A 17,229-nucleotide genomic window follows, 5' to 3' on the forward strand; every position below is an offset into this window, starting at 1 on the left:
GACAGTTACAATAGTGTAATTTTATTTTTATATTTACAGTGTTACAAGGGGTAAAAGAATCGACATGTTAAGATGTGCTGATTTGTATTCTGCTCTGTTACCATAGCAATGACTAGTCCATGTAATGCAGAATGACTAGGGTATACGTAATGAAGAGGGAAGGGGGGCGTGTTCCTTTCACAGCGCTGCCCAAGTCTTCAAACTCCTCCTCCCACCGCTGGCGTTTTGCATCACTTTAGTGCAAACATGTCTTCCAGTCATTAAAAATCCTCCGGACAGCTGAAACGAGCACTATGCTCAGGAGCAGCCATCGCTGACATGACCAGCTGTGAGAGGGCAGAGGAGATGGGAGTAGTGCATGCTGGAATTGTGACGCTAGTGGCCAGACCTGGGGTTGGAGTGCATAATGGCACTATCCACCCAGAGTCCCAGACAGAGAGAAAGCAGCGAGAAGAGACAGATTGACAGAACGGGTACACAGTGATTTGGTCCCAGACGCTCAGGCCACTAATGAAGGAAGAGAGGGATGAACGTAATGTCAAGGAGTGTGCCCCATAAGCAGCAGAAATACACACAGCTCCAACCCTTAACCCCCACCACTAGGCATGTCTTAGTATCCATCTTCACTGGACGTTTTGTGGCCAACCTTTCCATTCCACCCAGATTCAGGCTTTTCAAGTTCCTTACCGTGAAATCACGTGCTAATGGCCTAGTACTGATAGCTAAGGCCTGGTTTGATGCTGGGCAATAAAGTGAGAGCAAAGAAATGAGAAATGTTAGCGAACTGTGGGTGTGTCTCAGCTCTTGTTGAGGCTCCAGAGGGGGTCCAGGGTGCTGAGGGGGTCGTCTCCTCCGTCGTCCTGGGGACCCTGTAGGCCCTGGCCTTCAGCCGGATGTAGGAAGTTATGCTTTGTCACCCGCCTCCCCCTGCCCCCTCCCTCCATAGAGAAGGCTTCAGGTGTGAGGGAGGCCAGCAGCTCCAGGGAAGAAGGAACCGGGGCAGAGGATGGTGGTGGGTTGACACTGGGCAATGCCTCTGGGATATGGTGGTGGTTGGTTGCAGGGGGCGATGGTGGGGAGGCATCATCCATGCCATTGGGTGGTGGGGAGTGAACTTTCACTGGGGAACTGAAGGGGGAGGACAGTGGTGGGCTGGAGGAGGGGAGCTGGGGTTCTGTGGGCGACGAGAGGTCCTGGGCTGGCTGGACATCTATCATCGTGGACAGGTCGGGGAAAGCCTGTTCCTCCAGACCACAAGGAGCACCATCCATGGCTAGATCTGTGGCACTAGGGGGCCGGATGCTGAGCTTAGCAATGGTGGCTTGGATGGAGCTGATGGGCATGTCGCCTCCGAGAACAATGTCCTGCTGTGACTCCTGTCTGGAGTAAGGCTGGAAGGGAAACGTGAAAGAAGAAAAGTCAGTACTGCCAAAGTAAGAAATGCATTGATATACTGTATGACTGTAGTAATTGGTGTCAGATGCTGAGCACTGAACATCCAGCAATTAAATGGCCTTTAAATGATAATGAGAGCACTACTGCTTATTATAAATGTACCTCATCCTACCAGACCTTGTAGATATCCTTTATGAGAACCAGGCATGCACAAAATAGACAATAACATTTAGACCACAGCCAAGAGCAGGTGAAAGTATAAACCAAAAAAGGACAATGTCAGTTACTCAAAAAGTAACAAAACATCTTATGACTAAAGTTATCAATGGAATGTAATTATATACAGACTGATCTTGGGCACATTTAAAATCTTGTTTCCTTCCGAAGTGATGCACCCAGTGATAATGGAATGTGACTGGTAGTAAGACAATACATGCATTCAGTTAAATGCAGTCTAACCTTTGTGGCTGCAGGGGTGGCGGTCTTGCAGCAGGGGGTGGTAGTGACACCGTGGCGCTGGAGGACCTCCTCTGCATGCTTCAGAACGGTCTCGTAGCAGAACTTTAGGTGGAGCTGGACACAGAAACACAAAGATCATAAGGTCAACAAAAACATAATAATGGATTGCACTAAATATGACAAGAAACAATGATTGTTCACATCCCCCAAATATTCTAGTAGAATACTGGACCCATAGGTAAACGGAAGTCTACACACTGTAGTTCTGTTTTTTTCCCCCTCCAGCCTCTGAAGAGCACATCTGCTCTTAACATTACTTCTGTTGCCTTAGAAGTCTGCAAATGGGTACAGTGTGCAGACCTTTTTTATCTGTTCTTCATTTTGGTTGCCTATGGGTGTAACCAGCTCAGCGGCCCTGAGAGGTCGGGGGTCAATCCGGTTGAGTCAAACCAAAGACTATAAAAATGCTTGGCACTCTGCATCAATGGTTGGATTGGGGTAAATCCTGGCTGGGGGATGTACGTTCCATTTCTAGAAGGGTTTCTTTAGTTTAAACCCTAAAACACACAAACTTGTTATAAAGTAACATTATGATTCTGTATGTGCGTGTGCTTGACCTTTTCTTGCAGCATGTTCTTCCTTTGTTGTCTCATCTTCTTGACCAGTAGAGGCAGGTCTGGTATTCCATTCCCAGCCTCCAGCTCCTGCAAGGCTGCATACAGCAAACAGAAGACCCCGGTTCGACCCACACCCGAGCTGAGACAAAAGAAATCACACCCGTGTGAAGTGAGGGGCGCTCTTATCATTATACATCATCATACATCATCTCATTATGTGATTGGTTAGCCAATTTGCTCGTCTACATATGACGTAAATTGTCCATTCATTTTCAATGGCATTTAATGTTTGTTACCACAAATTTACGTCATATTTGACGGACATATGACCTAATTTATCCTTTCATTGTCAATGGCAAATATGACACGTGTGGGGACAAAAGCTGTATATAGGAGGGGCTGGCGCCCCTCAAAAATAAAACATTAACATTTATTTATTTATTTTCTTTTTAAATAATATTCTATTACTTGACATTCTGTATTTAATTTTTTTTAAAGGTCATACTTTTTTCCCTATTTAATTTCCAAACTAGAATCAGCAATAGAAAAGCTAATGTTTTATGATTAATCATAATAATCAACAATGTAGTGCTACGTATGTAACACAGATTCACTAGATATTATTTGTTATTATTCATGGATAATCTTTGAGCCACTGACCTGCAGTGCACCACAACAGGGTTGTGTAAGGGCCTCTGGTGGAGGTAGTGACCATGGACCTCCTGGATGAACCGGCGCAGGTTGCTTTTACTGTCAGGCAGACCCCTGGTCATGGTTGGATGACAGAAAAATGACTTGATCACGACATGCGTTTCATCAGAAAGGTCCAAGTGCAGGGTCATCTGAAAGATGGCCCCCTATAGCTAAAAGTACACTCATAACTACATGTACACTCAGGTTTTGTAGAAAGGCAACCACCCACAGACATAATAATAACACTTTGTTGGTTTGACTCACAGCTCAGGCCAGGAGGTGAACTGGAGGTGGACGACAGTGCGTTTCAGGCTCTGGTCACGATACTGGAGGCTGATCATGCGCTCCATGTGGGTGGGTGCGGCCTTCTGGGTAGTCAGGGTGAGTGTGATGGGTCCCTGAGAGAGCTGCTGGCCCCGCTCTGTTGGGAAGTACCGCATAACCTTTCCCTGCAAGACGAGAAAGAGAGGAAAGAAATTAATTTCCCAGCTCACAAAGCCCCGAAAACAAAAATAAAATGATCCTTGATTTGTCATTCGCTAAAATAAATACTTTTCTCTAACTGTTATTAATGTTTTGAGTAGATGATACTAATGCAAGGAAAGATACTGTGTAATGCAGCAATGCTCCCTCCCTGAGACAGTTTAGTTCAATCTTGTAGTTTACCCAGATCAATTTCACTACTGCCAGATTGATAAGGAAACACTAAGCTTCAGGGACGATCAACTCTCCTTTTAGTTTTACATATAAATCCTTTAATTATACCTTCGCCAGTTCCTGTTCTGACACCAGCATGACCACCAGTGACACCTTCTGTTCATACACCATCAACCAGAAGTCTGCTGCCGTGCCAGTGAGAGGAGCCTGTGTAGCGATGAGTCGAGGGCAATAAGGCGACAACTCCTCCACATAGCTGGCGTTGATGTAGTCATCTTTTCCAGAGTGCAGCACCACACGGTTGACATCATAGGGCATGATGTCTTGGTGGCGGTTTTTCATGGTGTAGCAGCGGGCGATGGCGATGGATAGCTGCCGGGCGTCTTTCTCCTGCTGGTCCTGGAGCTCCTTCCAACGGGCATCAAGCACCGACAGGCCTCCCTCATTTTCAGAGGGGTGCTCCAGGGACTCTACCTGGGCCTGGTAACGTTCTAGTTCATCATGGAGGCGGGCTACACGCTCGGGGCCTTGGTAGGGGTCACCCTGGATCAGTAAGACACCCTGAGCACTCTTCTTGCGACGCTCCCCGTCCTGAGGGTCGGCTTTAATGGGTTGGAGGACGACGGTTTGGGCCTTGGCACCTCCGGGCTGGCTCTCAGGACTAGAAGAGAGGAGGTCATCTGTACTGGAGTTTTGGCGCAGGAATAGGGAGGTGGAAGGAGAGGAAGCAGAGGGAGAGGCAAGAGGAGGTGGAGCTGTACCTCCTGGGGTGGGAGCAGGAGAGGGTCTCTGCTGAGAGGTCAGCCCCAAAGAGGAGGGGGCAGGAGAGGGAGAAGGGGAGGGTGAGGGAGGAATATTGTTAGGTGGTTGGGCAACTGGGGGACCTCCAGGTGAGGGCTGGATCATGTGCTGTGCAGGAGGGACCTGTGGACCATGTGCACCCATGGCAGAAGGTTGCTGGGGTGCACCTGGAGGCCCGCTAGCCCCTGGGGCAGCAGGGTACATGGTGGAGGCTGTGGGCTGCTGTGGATGGGTCATGGGGAGGGGAGCCTGATGTTGTGGTGGGGCCACAAGCTGAGGGGCTAGTGGCTGTTGAGGAATCATATGAGCCCCCCCTGGGTAGCACATTGCTGCCGAGTGTGGAAGCTGAGCCTGGGGTTGACTAGGCATTTGCATGGGCTGCTGGGGCATGTGTGGTAAGGGGGGTTGTCCAGGGTGGGGGTGATGTTGTGGCGGCAGGGAGTTGGGGGGCATTTGTGACATGGCACCCCTGTGCATGTGGCCCTGAGTTCCAGGGCCAATAGGAGGCATTTGTGGATGTAGCACAGGGGGCACAGACTGACTAGATGGCGCCATGTAATTCTGTGAGACTGGGGGCAACGCCTGAGTTGTGGGTGTCATTGGCTGTCCTGGACCAGATGGCATTTGCATCTGCTGATGTGGGTGCAGGGGCATCTGCTGGGCATTAGGGTGCACTGGCATTTGCTGCTGTTGCGGCAACATGTGTTGGTGAGGATGCCCAGGAGGCAACTGTTGACTCGCATGGTGCATGTATGGATGAGATACAGGTGGCATGCCCTGAGAAGCGGGGGGCATTTGAGGGTGGACACTGTGGGGAGGCACCTGGCCCTGAGGTGGCCTTGGCATGGAGCCCGGCATCATGTGGGGATGCTGCTGAGGGAGGTAGCCCTGTGGTGGCTGATAGCCTTGGGGAATTTGAGACTGTGGCTGGTAACCATGTTGAGGATGTGGCTGAGGTTGACCATGGAATGTTTGCTGATACTGGGGAGGCATACCTGGTCTCTGTTGTGGAGGCATGTAACGAAGTGGGTAGCCCTGTTGGGCCTGGACAGGGACAGGAGCATGCATAGCCCTAGGTGCAGCATGATATCCCTGGGGGTGCTGTTGTCCTGTGGGTTGGGGGTACTGTTGCTGCAGTTGGGGTGAAGGAACCGGGCCTGGGCCTTGCATGGGCACCCCTGGCTGCGGCATGAACGGGTAGGCTGCCATCGGTGGTGGTACACTGTAGCCAGTGGAGGCTGCATGTGGCACAGGATGACGAGGGGTTGGAGCGTAGCTGGGGATAGGGGCCTGGATGCTATCTACTGTAGTGGTGGAGGGTCGGACAAGAGAAGGGGCCACAGTTCCAGGTTGGTAGGCTTGGGAAGGAGGTGCCTCATATCCCGAAACTGGTGCCTGGGGTGGTATCTGGTGGGGCATCTGAGGGATGGGTGCATGTGGGAGGGGCCCAGAAGCAGGAAACTGAGCGATGCGTGCAAGGAGCTCTGGCGGAGGAAAATTGGCAGGAAACCGATGGCCATGGACACCAGCCCCTGGTGCACCAGGCCAGGGAAGAGATGTGCTGGTGCCCAGGTTGGCACCAGGAGGCAGGTAGGCCTCTGGGCCAGGCGGACGGGCACCGGTGGTGGAGAGGGAAGGCAGGTCAGGGGGGAGGCTGCGGAGCTCCTCAGGAAGGTCTCCCCCCAGTGCCAGGATGGCGGCGCTGAGCTGTGCCAACTCTGGATCGTCTAGGCTGGAGCAGGCAGAGTCAGCGTCTGAGCCCTTGGACTGCAGGGAGGGCTTGGCTGCAGTGGGTCGTGGTGGAGGCTTTTTCTGTGCATCGCTGAGCAGGGGAAACAAACAAACAGATGCGGACAGTCTATTAAGGACACGGCCATGATGTCAGATGTCGGTCGAAAGTGTGCAGACAATAGAGCACCGAAGTCTGACTGAGTCTGGCTAGAGCGGTGCCCGTTGGGCACTGGCCTACTTGGATCGATGCAAGTTGGAAATGCATGCCCCACCCAGATATTAGTGATCGTAAACGATAAAGAGCCACCTCCCTGACAATATCATCAGGACAAATTAGTTTATTTTTGGACCACAATTCGTATATGAGACGATTCTAAAATGACCCAATGTTATTCTCCGTAGAAAAATGACTTAAGTGATGAACGAGTGACGTCAGGACTTCGGTACTCTATGCTGCACTGTAAAGGCTGGCTGCTTTGTGTGCATGTGGTGACAGACCACACCTCGTTTGGCCAAATGGCGATCTTAATGAATGCTATACTTCACCAATAACTCTTCACAAGACGAGTTGTGTTTTCCGATTATTTTTTTACATGCATAGATTTTCTACAACGACCAAACTTTTTCTCTTCTCGAGTTTCACTTCTGATTTATGGGTCTGATGGCCAAAGGTGTTTCAATTTCATGACACCATGCACATATCAGATGGCTTGGCCACACAATAAGAATATTTCTTCTAAATGTTACCTATCCAGATTCACCTTCTCCTCTTCCTCACCTGTCCAGGATGGCCTTCCGTTCCTCCGTTCTGGTTTGATAGAGTGTTTTGGCTTTCTCCAACAGGCGTGAGGCCTTGGCCTCAAGGTCTTCATAGAACTCCTTCCCTTCCTGCGACTTCTTCATCAGGTCTTCGTAAGCTTCATAGGAGGCCACCAGATTGTGGACGGTGGTGTTCCACTGCTGCTCCGTCTGACACAGACCTTTGCGGACTGAAGCGTACTGGACATTGGCCTCGGTCAGGGCCTTCAAGATGTTCTCCTGGGCTGCCAGGTTCTGGTCGAGGTACACCTTCACCTGCTCATACTTCTTCAGCTGCTCCTCAAACACACGCTGAGAAAAGACCGTTTCAGACACTATGTAAGTCTTTTGCATAACAATGTGCACATTCAAAAGATTATTCCACTAAAACACAATGGGACAAGATACAATAAAAAGTCGACCACGGAATCAAGTTTAGACTAAAAGTGGGTAGAAATTAGGTAGACAATTAATAATATAGCATGTGATGACTGACAAAAGGTCTGGGTGGACGTTTTCTTTAAGACCAAGGGGATAATATCATTTTTTATCTTTGGTTACTTCTCTGGAATATCACATGTTATATTTCAATTAATGAATCAATCAAGACACATGGTCCCTAGCACAGAAAACGTAAACCACATACAAAAACAAACAGTTGGCCAAACATGAATAAGAGTTTACAGATGCAAAAAGAGTTTTGCTTCTAATAAAAACTTATATAACACTATATGGGGCAATTTTTTAAATTCCAATTTAGATTCATGCCTTGAAACTTTTTTCCCCCCCCTTTATTTTCCCAGGGTAGTAGCTGAGCACAAGTGCTCATTTTCAGCAACGCCCTGCACATAGAAAGACACACACATTAAAACCTGGGAGATGAGCAGTACAACCTCAGTCTTATACTGTTGGCCACTAAGCAGCTCCACTGGAGCAGTTGGGGGTTCAGTGCCTTGCTCAAGGGCATTTCAGCAGTGTTGGGTGACTTGTAGTCATACTACTACTAACAGAAAATGCATTATACCTTCATGTCAGCTCGTTCAGTGGTAACCAGTGCAGAAGTGATGTCATCCTGCTGGATGAGATCACGGAGCTGTTTCTCCAGCGAACACCTCTGATCTCTCATCTCCTGCACCTTCCCCAGGATTCGCTTCATGCTCTGGAGTCCTGCTACCTCCTCTGCACGCAGACAGGAGCACACACACACACATGCACTGAATTCACACACATGTACACAGCAACAGCATCCATTACAGCAGTGGTTCTCAAACATTTTAATTTCAAGGACGCCCATAACTCTGAGAGTGGAACCAAATGGAGCCGTAATGGTCGATTCGGTTCCATTTGTACACTCTCTCAGTTACAGAACTGTAAAGGTCCATTTGGATCCCCTCGAGGAACCCTGGAACCCACTTTGAGAACCACGGTGTAGCCGTGCAATACAGAATTCGCATTTCTGTTCATTTATGTGCCCGTTGACTTGATATGTGGCCCCCTGTATGTATCCCCCCTTAGCAATGAAAGTATGCTTTCAATATCAAATGTACACACCCCCTAACAAAGCCTAAAGGCCTATTCATATTTCAGTTTAGATGTGTCTAAAACTGAAGTATGAATAGGCCTTAAAACTCCCACAAACAGCATTCAAACGTTAACAAACCCACACCTTCAGTGAGTTGTGGCCTGGGGAGGGCATCTCTCAGGCTATCCAGTGGTCCTCCAAGCAGACGCAGGTTGCTGATGTGAAGGTTCATGGCGCGGTGGAGCTCCGTATTGGTGAAGCTGGCCTTCTCGTGAGCCTCCATGTACTTCTCCAGGTCCCTGCGGATCTCAGCCAGAGCTTGTGCCTGTGCCGGCAGGTGCACCTCTGGCACCGCAGCGTCCTGGAGGGCTTGCATGCCAGCATCGTCTTCCTCCAGCACGTCCTGGATCTCCTTCAAGGAGGCTTCCACGTCTGTGAAGACGCCCGAGAGGACTGTCGAGGACAGATGGTTATTTATTAAATGCTCATACAGAACTTTATTGTCCATCACACGTGACAGAAATTAATCTTTAGTATTCCACAATCTCTGAATGCTATCTAGTAGAGGTGTGGGAGGTGTAGTCTGGAACTACACCTCCCGAAATCCAAGGCAGAAATCTGTTTGTCATTTTCGTTCAGGAAAATATATTTTAAAATATTTACATTATATTTTTTAATTTCCATTTCTGCTAAGCAGCAAGCAATATATGCTTTGGTGATTGTGATTTATATTAAGATGCATTTGCACGACTGTAAAGATGAAACAGAAGTAATAATAATAATAATAAAACTTTATTTGTATAGCACCTTTCATGACATGAAATGCATCTCAAAGTGCTTTACAGAGCAATGGAGAAAGAAAAGAAAAGCAAGGCATAAAACATTAAAAATAATAGCAGAGGCCTGGGCCATGGCTCAATGGTCCAGGCACCTTGGCTGGTAACCCAGTCTGGCAGACTTGGCAGTGTGCCGCGGGTTCGACTCCCGATCCCGACGGCCTTTACTGCATGTCTTCCCCCCCATCTCTCTCCCCATTTCCTGTCAGCCTACTGTCTGTCCCTCCATAAAAAATATAAAATAAAGGCGAAAGCTACAAAAAACATTAAAAAAATAATAGCAGAAATGCAATACAGTGAGGACATGAATAACAAGAAATTTAAAAGATCAATTAAAAGCAAGAGTAAAAGTGAGTCTTGAGCTGTGCTTTAAAAATGTCTACAGAGGCTGCCTGTCGAAGGTACAATGGGAGTTTTTCCCACACCGTCTGCCCATAGAAGCAGAAAGCTGCTTCACCGTATTTTTTAGTTGACATCTTTTTAGGCAAAGCGAGCAGGCCAGCAGTGGAAGACCTTAGGGGGGCGGTTTGGGACATATTTAGGCAGGCAGTTACCCCCATACTCATCAACAGAGCTTCCGTGCTCCAGACTGTATGACCAGAAGCATTGTGCTCCAGACTGTATGACCGGAAGCTGTTGAAAATTGCGGCAGGCAACAGTCTGGCCACATGAGACCATCCTGCCACTGACCTTGCATGGACTGGATCAGACTTTTGGCAGTATCTGGCCGGACACTGAGTGCAGCACACTTCTCCATCAGAACAGTAGGTATGTGGCTGTACATGTCCAGGTTGTCCACCGACTCTGGCTCCAGACCCAGTGAGTCCATGAATTGTCTGCACAAAGAGAAATTACCAATTAGATACCTAATGACAATCAAACAAACTTTGCTCAATGCTATGGGTATTTTTACTAAACAAACCAAGTCTGTATTGCGATAAAAATTTAGAAAATCTAGAAATGTTGTTTTATTAACAACGGGGCAGCACACCTAAACCTAACCTTAACCCTCTCCCAACCCTTAACGCACCCCTCACCAACCTTAATCCGGTCATCTTAACGCACCCCTCACCAACCTTAATCCGGTCGTTTTAACGCACCCCTCACCAACCTTAATCCGGTCGTTTTGACGCACCCCTCACCAACCTTAACCCATTTTGGGCGGGAACCCCTTTTTGTGCTGCTACAGTATATCAATATTTGAAGTTTTTCAGAAAAGTATGCCTCCCGTATCAGTTTGAAAAACATAAAATAAAAATAAAAGTGTAGGTAAGAAGAAAATGAGTTTGTAGTGACTTTTGTTATGTGTCACACACTCTGCATGTACTGGTACTTACTCTAGAGTCTCATTCTTGCTGTCTATCTTGGCCATGATGTCACGTAGCAGCTTCGCCTTCTCCTCGCTGAAAACATACATGTAGCCATCATCAGGACCATGGCTTTCATCTTCATTTACCCAGGTTAGTGCACCACACTCATCCACAACATAATGTTAATGGTAGCTAGTAGATACTCATTCACATCCACAACATAATGTTAATGGTAGCTAGTAGATACTCATTCACATCCACCAACCAGCATTCTGGACACTTTATAATGACTTCAATACAGACATCCACACAAACTTGGCATCCATCACTGGCACATAATTACCTGTAAAGAGAGGAGGCCTCGTGGGCTGCCATGGGCACTAGCTTGGCAAACAGGTCAGGTCCTGTGACACTGGGATCAGTAGGGTTGACTGGAAGGGCCTTCACCAGGGGGGCACCTAAATGGGCATGCCATAGAATAGTTACATTTCCAAAGGTGACATTAACAGAAGGTAGTACTCTACATTGAGTTTGTGCAAACAAGTGCTAAAACATCAGACTCGGAGGTCAATTCAACATATAATTTACTGTCATAAACAACATGTAACCTTTAATGTAGGTCTGGTTACAGTTAGAGGCTTTGCATGTATCCTCTGATATGCAAAACCTACCCTATTTAAACCTGGTGAACAAGTCAGAACAGTTGGTCAATGACCTGGCATTCCTGCTGGACCTTATACATTGTCACATTTACCTTTAACTGAGGCCAGTGTCTCCAAAGAAGGAACAGTCTCATGATAGATGAAGTCATTGTCTTTCTTAGCCGAGTTGAACCTGTGGATTCAAGAAAGAAGAAAACATAGGAGCATATTTAATAGAAGGCAATGTTCATCGCAGGTATGTGAGAACAGCAAGACCAGATTGCTTACTTTCCCCCAATAACATCCATGGAGAATCTCAAGGCGTCTTGCACACTGTCAGGCTGACCCTGATTATGAAAACCAGGAGAAAAGAGGTCAGGTCATAACAGAACATCTAAAATGTCACTACACATACTTTACTAGATGAGGACTATAGGTAACTCATAACTTTACCTTAGCCAGTTTAATAGCTTCACTGAGTTTGTCCAAAGAGCTTTGCAGGTAGGCCAGCTGTGGGACAGAGAGTGAGCAGTAGGATGAAGATCGGCACAGTGTGTGTGAAAGAATGAACAAATTAATTAATACACTTGGTCATACCCGCTCGCCATACTTCTGCTGTTCCTCAGCTTGTTTCCCCATGTGGAGCTATGGGGGAAAATGTATACACATTAAAATCCTTACTGTTTGATTAACTGTGAAAGTGCAAACAAATTGAACCCTATCCACCCCTTAGAGAAGCAGTGGACTGAAAAATCATTAGAGTAGGTGACTCAAAATTAAAACTCCAACTTCTAGATATGCCACAGACTCAAGAATACAATAGAGATGCATGCATGTGACTCACATGGGCAATTGAAGCAAAATAATAGATCTTCATTTGGACCAATTTCTTCCAATCCTTCTGGATCTTTCCCAGCATAGAGGCGGTTTCAGAGTTCTCCAGAGCCCTGCAGGCCTCCTTATAGTAATCCACCACCTGCACACATCAGAACCCACAGTGCCACCACATTACTATTGTCTGAAGAGTGTTTAAACACAGAGACCAGTGCAAATGAACATGCACCACTTTCATGTCTTAACAAAAATATATTTTACTATAAAAAGGCAAAAAGGAGGGCACAGGACATTATGGGCAGTATTATGCGTGTCTTAGGTACCAGGTCTTATTACTTAACTTAACCCATTCAGGCCTGACGTCGAAATAAAAAATAAAAAAAAGTTTTCTAAATCATGACAATTTTCGGAAAGATTTGAGGCACATTTTAACGATTTTTCAAAAATAGTAGACCTACAAGTTCATAGCGCGCCACTCGGTGGCGCGCTATGAGCTTGTAGATCTGCTATTTTTCAATAGCTAAATTATAACATAATGTTTAAAACACCAAAAGGGGTTCCCGCCCAAAATGTGTTAATGTGTTATGTGGTTAAACGCTAACGTGACATGGATGCGTTCCAGGTCTCAATGGATTAAGACCTAGAGGCGTGATCAATGCCATTTGGCTATTCTGAGTGGCCAAACAGCATTGACCACACCTCCAGGTCTTAAATTAAGTCATAAGACCTGGTACTTAAGACACGCATAATACTGCCCCAGGTCTCTAATATAGAGAAGAGCAAAGATCTATTAATCTTAAAATCGTACACTTAATAGTATAGTATAGTATACTATGAAAACCTGCATTTACCACCGTGTCACGTCAAGCCGTGTGTCACGCTTCCATATATGGTCACGCCTCGTGACATCACGCCTCATGACACGTCACGCCACCATATATGGCCATCTCCATATATGAAGATCACAACACTGACCATCTAACCCTGGATAGCCAGCCATACATGCAAAGAATGGATCATCACCTAGATCTGCATATATGGAGCCGGCCAGCATCTCTACATCTGACCTCAAACCCTTAGATCTCCATATATGGAGCTGACCTGTTCTGACATTCCATATCCTTCGTCTTCTATGTCTCCCTTTTGACTGATACCTGTCCAAGCAAATTCTAGACAGGCCCCCCGTCTAGGGCCTTTCGGGCCTTCTCAACAGGCCCGAAAATCAAGGCCCGGCCCTACCTGGGCACTCATCAAACCCTGCCCCCGCTGTCATCCTTAGATCTCCATATATGGAGCTGACCTGTTCTGACATTCCATATGTTGATCTGACCTCATCAAACCCTGTACACTCAAGACGCGCTCCATATATGGCCAGTACAGAATTCATTCCATATGTTGATCTGACCCCCCATGCCAAAGCACCAGCGCTCACCCAGCAGTCTGCCATCACCCAGGCTGATGCGTGCACGCCCTTGCCCCCAGTCTTACTGGTATAGTATAGTGTAGTATAGTATAGTATAGTATAGTATAGTATAGTGTATTTTATAATAAAGACAATAACTACTAGACAAATGATGGATAGGAGAACAATTGTCTTTTTATTATAAAATATACTTTCTTGTTAAAGTGTAAGATTTTAAGATGCAGAAATATTTATATTTGCTGATCAATCCTGGTATTATGGATAGTGAAGGTAAAGGTTAGCTTCCCATGACTGCAGAAAGGTACTAGATGTTTTGAAAGAAAAAGAAAGAAAGTTTACCTGAGCACTGATGCGAGCCACCAGAAAGCTCTTCCTGTTGTCCAACATGGACTTCTCCAGGAGACACTCCTGGGCCTGACCCTGTTGAAGGAAGACACAGTGACGATAGAGAGACAGACACACAGACAGACATTGAGACTGAGAAAGATGAGTGAGTAGACTGGATGAATGAGAGGCGAGGGGGCAACTCCAGACTAATAGCGGATAAGCAGGCTTACGCCTGTCACTTTGAGTATGAAAAGCCCATATATAGTACACCAATATTTGTGTATGTGCATGCATGCATTCATGTGTTGTTTACCAGCATGAGATTGATGTTGAGGTTAAGGATCTGGTGACTCATGTCCACACTGAAGTTGTGGCTGAAGTGGTCTCTTAGGTAGGAGAAAGCCCCAGCCGAGCACTGGAAATGTGTGCAGGAAACCTTCATCCCCTGCAGAGAGAGAAATCAATAAAGTATATTGTGTGTGCGTGCACACAGACCTGTTCAAGATTATAAAGAGACAAGGAGTGTTCTTACCTCTTCAGATACCCTATTATCCATGGCTCCCAACATGGAATGCAGGGCACCTAACAAATGAAGGACAATACGGAAATCTCAGTTGAGACTAGTTTATGCTTCGTAGCATGGCTGTTGCTGAACAAAGTGAAAACAATGTTGACAGAAGCCGCTTTTTCAGTTGAAAATACATTATTTTTGTTGGGCATGCTAGTTTTACTTTCTCCCAGACAAAAGTAATAGATTGATCAGAATTCATCTCAATTCACTAGCTGATGTATGTGTGTACATTATACACTATACAAATAAAACATCATACAAATAGGTTAATTTAAGCACTGTGTTGGTGTCAGGGCTCAGTAAAGCCTAAACTTAACATCCTGACTGAAACCAGCTGAATTTAAGTTATTCTTTTAATTGACCAATATGACACCTGGTTTAGCCTCCACAGGACTCCCACAAACAACAACTAACCAACACAATTTAAAAAACATGTCTTAACTCACCTAGGTTGTACAGGATACAGGCTTGTTCATAGCTGATGTCATCATGGGTGACTGTCTTTCCAGAGAAAATCTCTGTCCTGAGCAAACACAATGACAAAGATGATAACATAAACAGACCATCAGACAGAGTTTGTACAGTATGTATGTGTAGTAGCACATGTGGATGTAAATTCTGTGACCATTAATATCACCTGATATGTTATAATAACCGAGATATGATCTTGTGTACGGTATATTTCGTGGATAAATGAAGACTAATTTATTTTCAAAATAGCACATGCATGATTCCTCAAGCATAGTTGGGTAGAAAGTACAACTCGACATGGATAAGTTACCCATAGTCCTCTCCTGAGAAAATGGTGCTAAAATTAACAGGAACAAACACTGAAGAATGTACAGTGTAAATGTATTTATATGAGTGTGTGCTTCCTTACCATGAAATGGGCACAGCAGCCTCCTGGCCTGGTCCCAGAGGCACGCGGCTCTGTAGGTAATGCAGTTGTCCAAAGTACTTCCTTAGTGTGCTGCATCCCTCAAAATCCCTGGTCACATTCACCGCACTCTGGCGGAGACACACAGTTACAAACACAGTGTTTCATTGTACTCATTCAGCAGCTGTGCACCAGAAAATCAACACCACATTTATAGCACTGCAATGAGTACTAAAGCTACAGCTAGAACCAGAGCAGAACAGATACAAGAGCAGAACAAGAATACAACTACCAGTACATAAACATTACAGTGAAAACAATGCAAATATGACACAGTAGATAAAGATAACCATTTGTTGGTGGGATCACTGGCAAGCTAACATAGGCAAATTCACTGTCAATATAATGTACAGTACAGTCTCTTTAGTTACACCTACTATCATATTGGCTGGCTGACTTTTTTTAACGATTTTTACCATGAATGTGACATTCATTGTGACATACAGTAACACCGGGGCTCCACTGGACGCGTGTGACACGCGTCAAAAAACAAACCGGGGCAATTTTAAAGCAGTCACCGAACGCAGCGCAACGCAACGCATCGTAGGCAGTGGCGCCACCCTTCATTGATTCAAAAGGGAACATTCCCTGACGGTGACGGAGACGCAACGCTGACGCGTCCAGTGGAGCCCCGACGTTACACTTCCCCAATGCATTCTGTCTCCTAAACTAACGGTAAATGCACTTGACAGTTCTGATTTTCATGTTGTGCTGAACAATAAGATTTTGGTTTCCAACCATTTCCAAAGTCACACTTTAAAATAATATTGTTAGATATATTGCTCTTAATTGAGCAATACATCTGATGAAACATAAGTGTCCAATTAAAATCTACTATTATTTAACCACCAAATAATTTATGAATTTGAATTACACTAGGGCCGTGATAGGCCCAAACCACACAATGATTCGCCATTCAACTCCTTGCAACCAAACGGTTGCGAGTAGTTGCATGTAGTTGCATGAAACCATTATCCCCAATGGCAGTTGCAAGGAGTTGCATTGATGCGACATGTCCTTAAAACTGTTTTGTTGCAAGGAGTTGCGACTAGTTGCATTGGTGTGGTTTGGGCCTTAAGAGATGGGGTGGGCGAGATGCATGTACATTAATTGGGTTCTGGTTGACATCTCCCTAGCCTCGCGTAGCCAGCCTTCATCTGCCCAGGCAGATTAAGTCTGGCAATTCATTTGTCGGAGGACTTCACGGCCGAAGTGATGACAACAAGCCAACCAGATTTGTCTGGAACCAGGCTATAACCAATCAGGGCACAGTACGCAAGGATTGAAAGACTTAAATATGTTTATTTATTGTGACTGTGTGAAGTTAAATTATTTGTTGGTCACCTGTCTCTCCTCTGCAGTGCTAATTCTGTTGATTAGAAGGGGCCAAGCACTGTAGAGGAGGAGGGGTGTTTGTTCCTGTTATTGTGCATGTTTATCATATGTGTTTGGTGCCTGAAATATTTGCTGATTTGTATTTATTGAAAATATGTTTGAAAAGCAGTATGTAATTGTAGATCAGCCTTGATTTGCCTGCTGTTTGAGTTATTGATTTATTGACACCAATTACTGTGATTGGTTTGTCCCATCTGTTTAAGATCAGACATGTGAGGAGAGGTTCAGTTTGACAGGAAGAACATCAGGGGAGAGCTGCCAGGGCCTCATGGAAGGCATAGC

At 45.9% G+C, this 17,229-nt stretch overlaps 1 protein-coding gene across 1 annotated transcript in view; it reads right to left on the reverse strand.

Annotated features, from left to right (window-relative positions):
- ptpn23a (protein tyrosine phosphatase, non-receptor type 23, a) overlaps positions 1-17,229 on the reverse strand; it is a 19,160-nt gene continuing 1,931 nt past the window's right edge. Inside the window, exons 3-24 of the mRNA XM_079502609.1 lie at positions 15,496-15,623; positions 15,062-15,138; positions 14,577-14,626; positions 14,358-14,489; positions 14,057-14,137; positions 12,305-12,436; positions 12,058-12,105; positions 11,914-11,970; positions 11,749-11,807; positions 11,574-11,653; positions 11,163-11,277; positions 10,847-10,912; positions 10,200-10,345; positions 8,818-9,126; positions 8,176-8,330; positions 7,132-7,463; positions 3,930-6,444; positions 3,429-3,613; positions 3,132-3,236; positions 2,472-2,610; positions 1,855-1,968; positions 1-1,391 (exon numbers count right to left, since the gene is read on the reverse strand). Coding sequence (XP_079358735.1) covers positions 798-1,391; positions 1,855-1,968; positions 2,472-2,610; positions 3,132-3,236; positions 3,429-3,613; positions 3,930-6,444; positions 7,132-7,463; positions 8,176-8,330; positions 8,818-9,126; positions 10,200-10,345; positions 10,847-10,912; positions 11,163-11,277; positions 11,574-11,653; positions 11,749-11,807; positions 11,914-11,970; positions 12,058-12,105; positions 12,305-12,436; positions 14,057-14,137; positions 14,358-14,489; positions 14,577-14,626; positions 15,062-15,138; positions 15,496-15,623 — 5,619 coding nt within the window. The 3' untranslated portion in view covers positions 1-797. The remainder of the gene's footprint in view (positions 1,392-1,854; positions 1,969-2,471; positions 2,611-3,131; positions 3,237-3,428; positions 3,614-3,929; positions 6,445-7,131; positions 7,464-8,175; positions 8,331-8,817; positions 9,127-10,199; positions 10,346-10,846; positions 10,913-11,162; positions 11,278-11,573; positions 11,654-11,748; positions 11,808-11,913; positions 11,971-12,057; positions 12,106-12,304; positions 12,437-14,056; positions 14,138-14,357; positions 14,490-14,576; positions 14,627-15,061; positions 15,139-15,495; positions 15,624-17,229) is intronic.

This window comes from Electrona antarctica (assembly GCF_951216825.1).
Source record: "Electrona antarctica genome assembly, chromosome: 6".
Classification (NCBI taxonomy): Eukaryota; Metazoa; Chordata; class Actinopteri; order Myctophiformes; family Myctophidae; genus Electrona; species Electrona antarctica.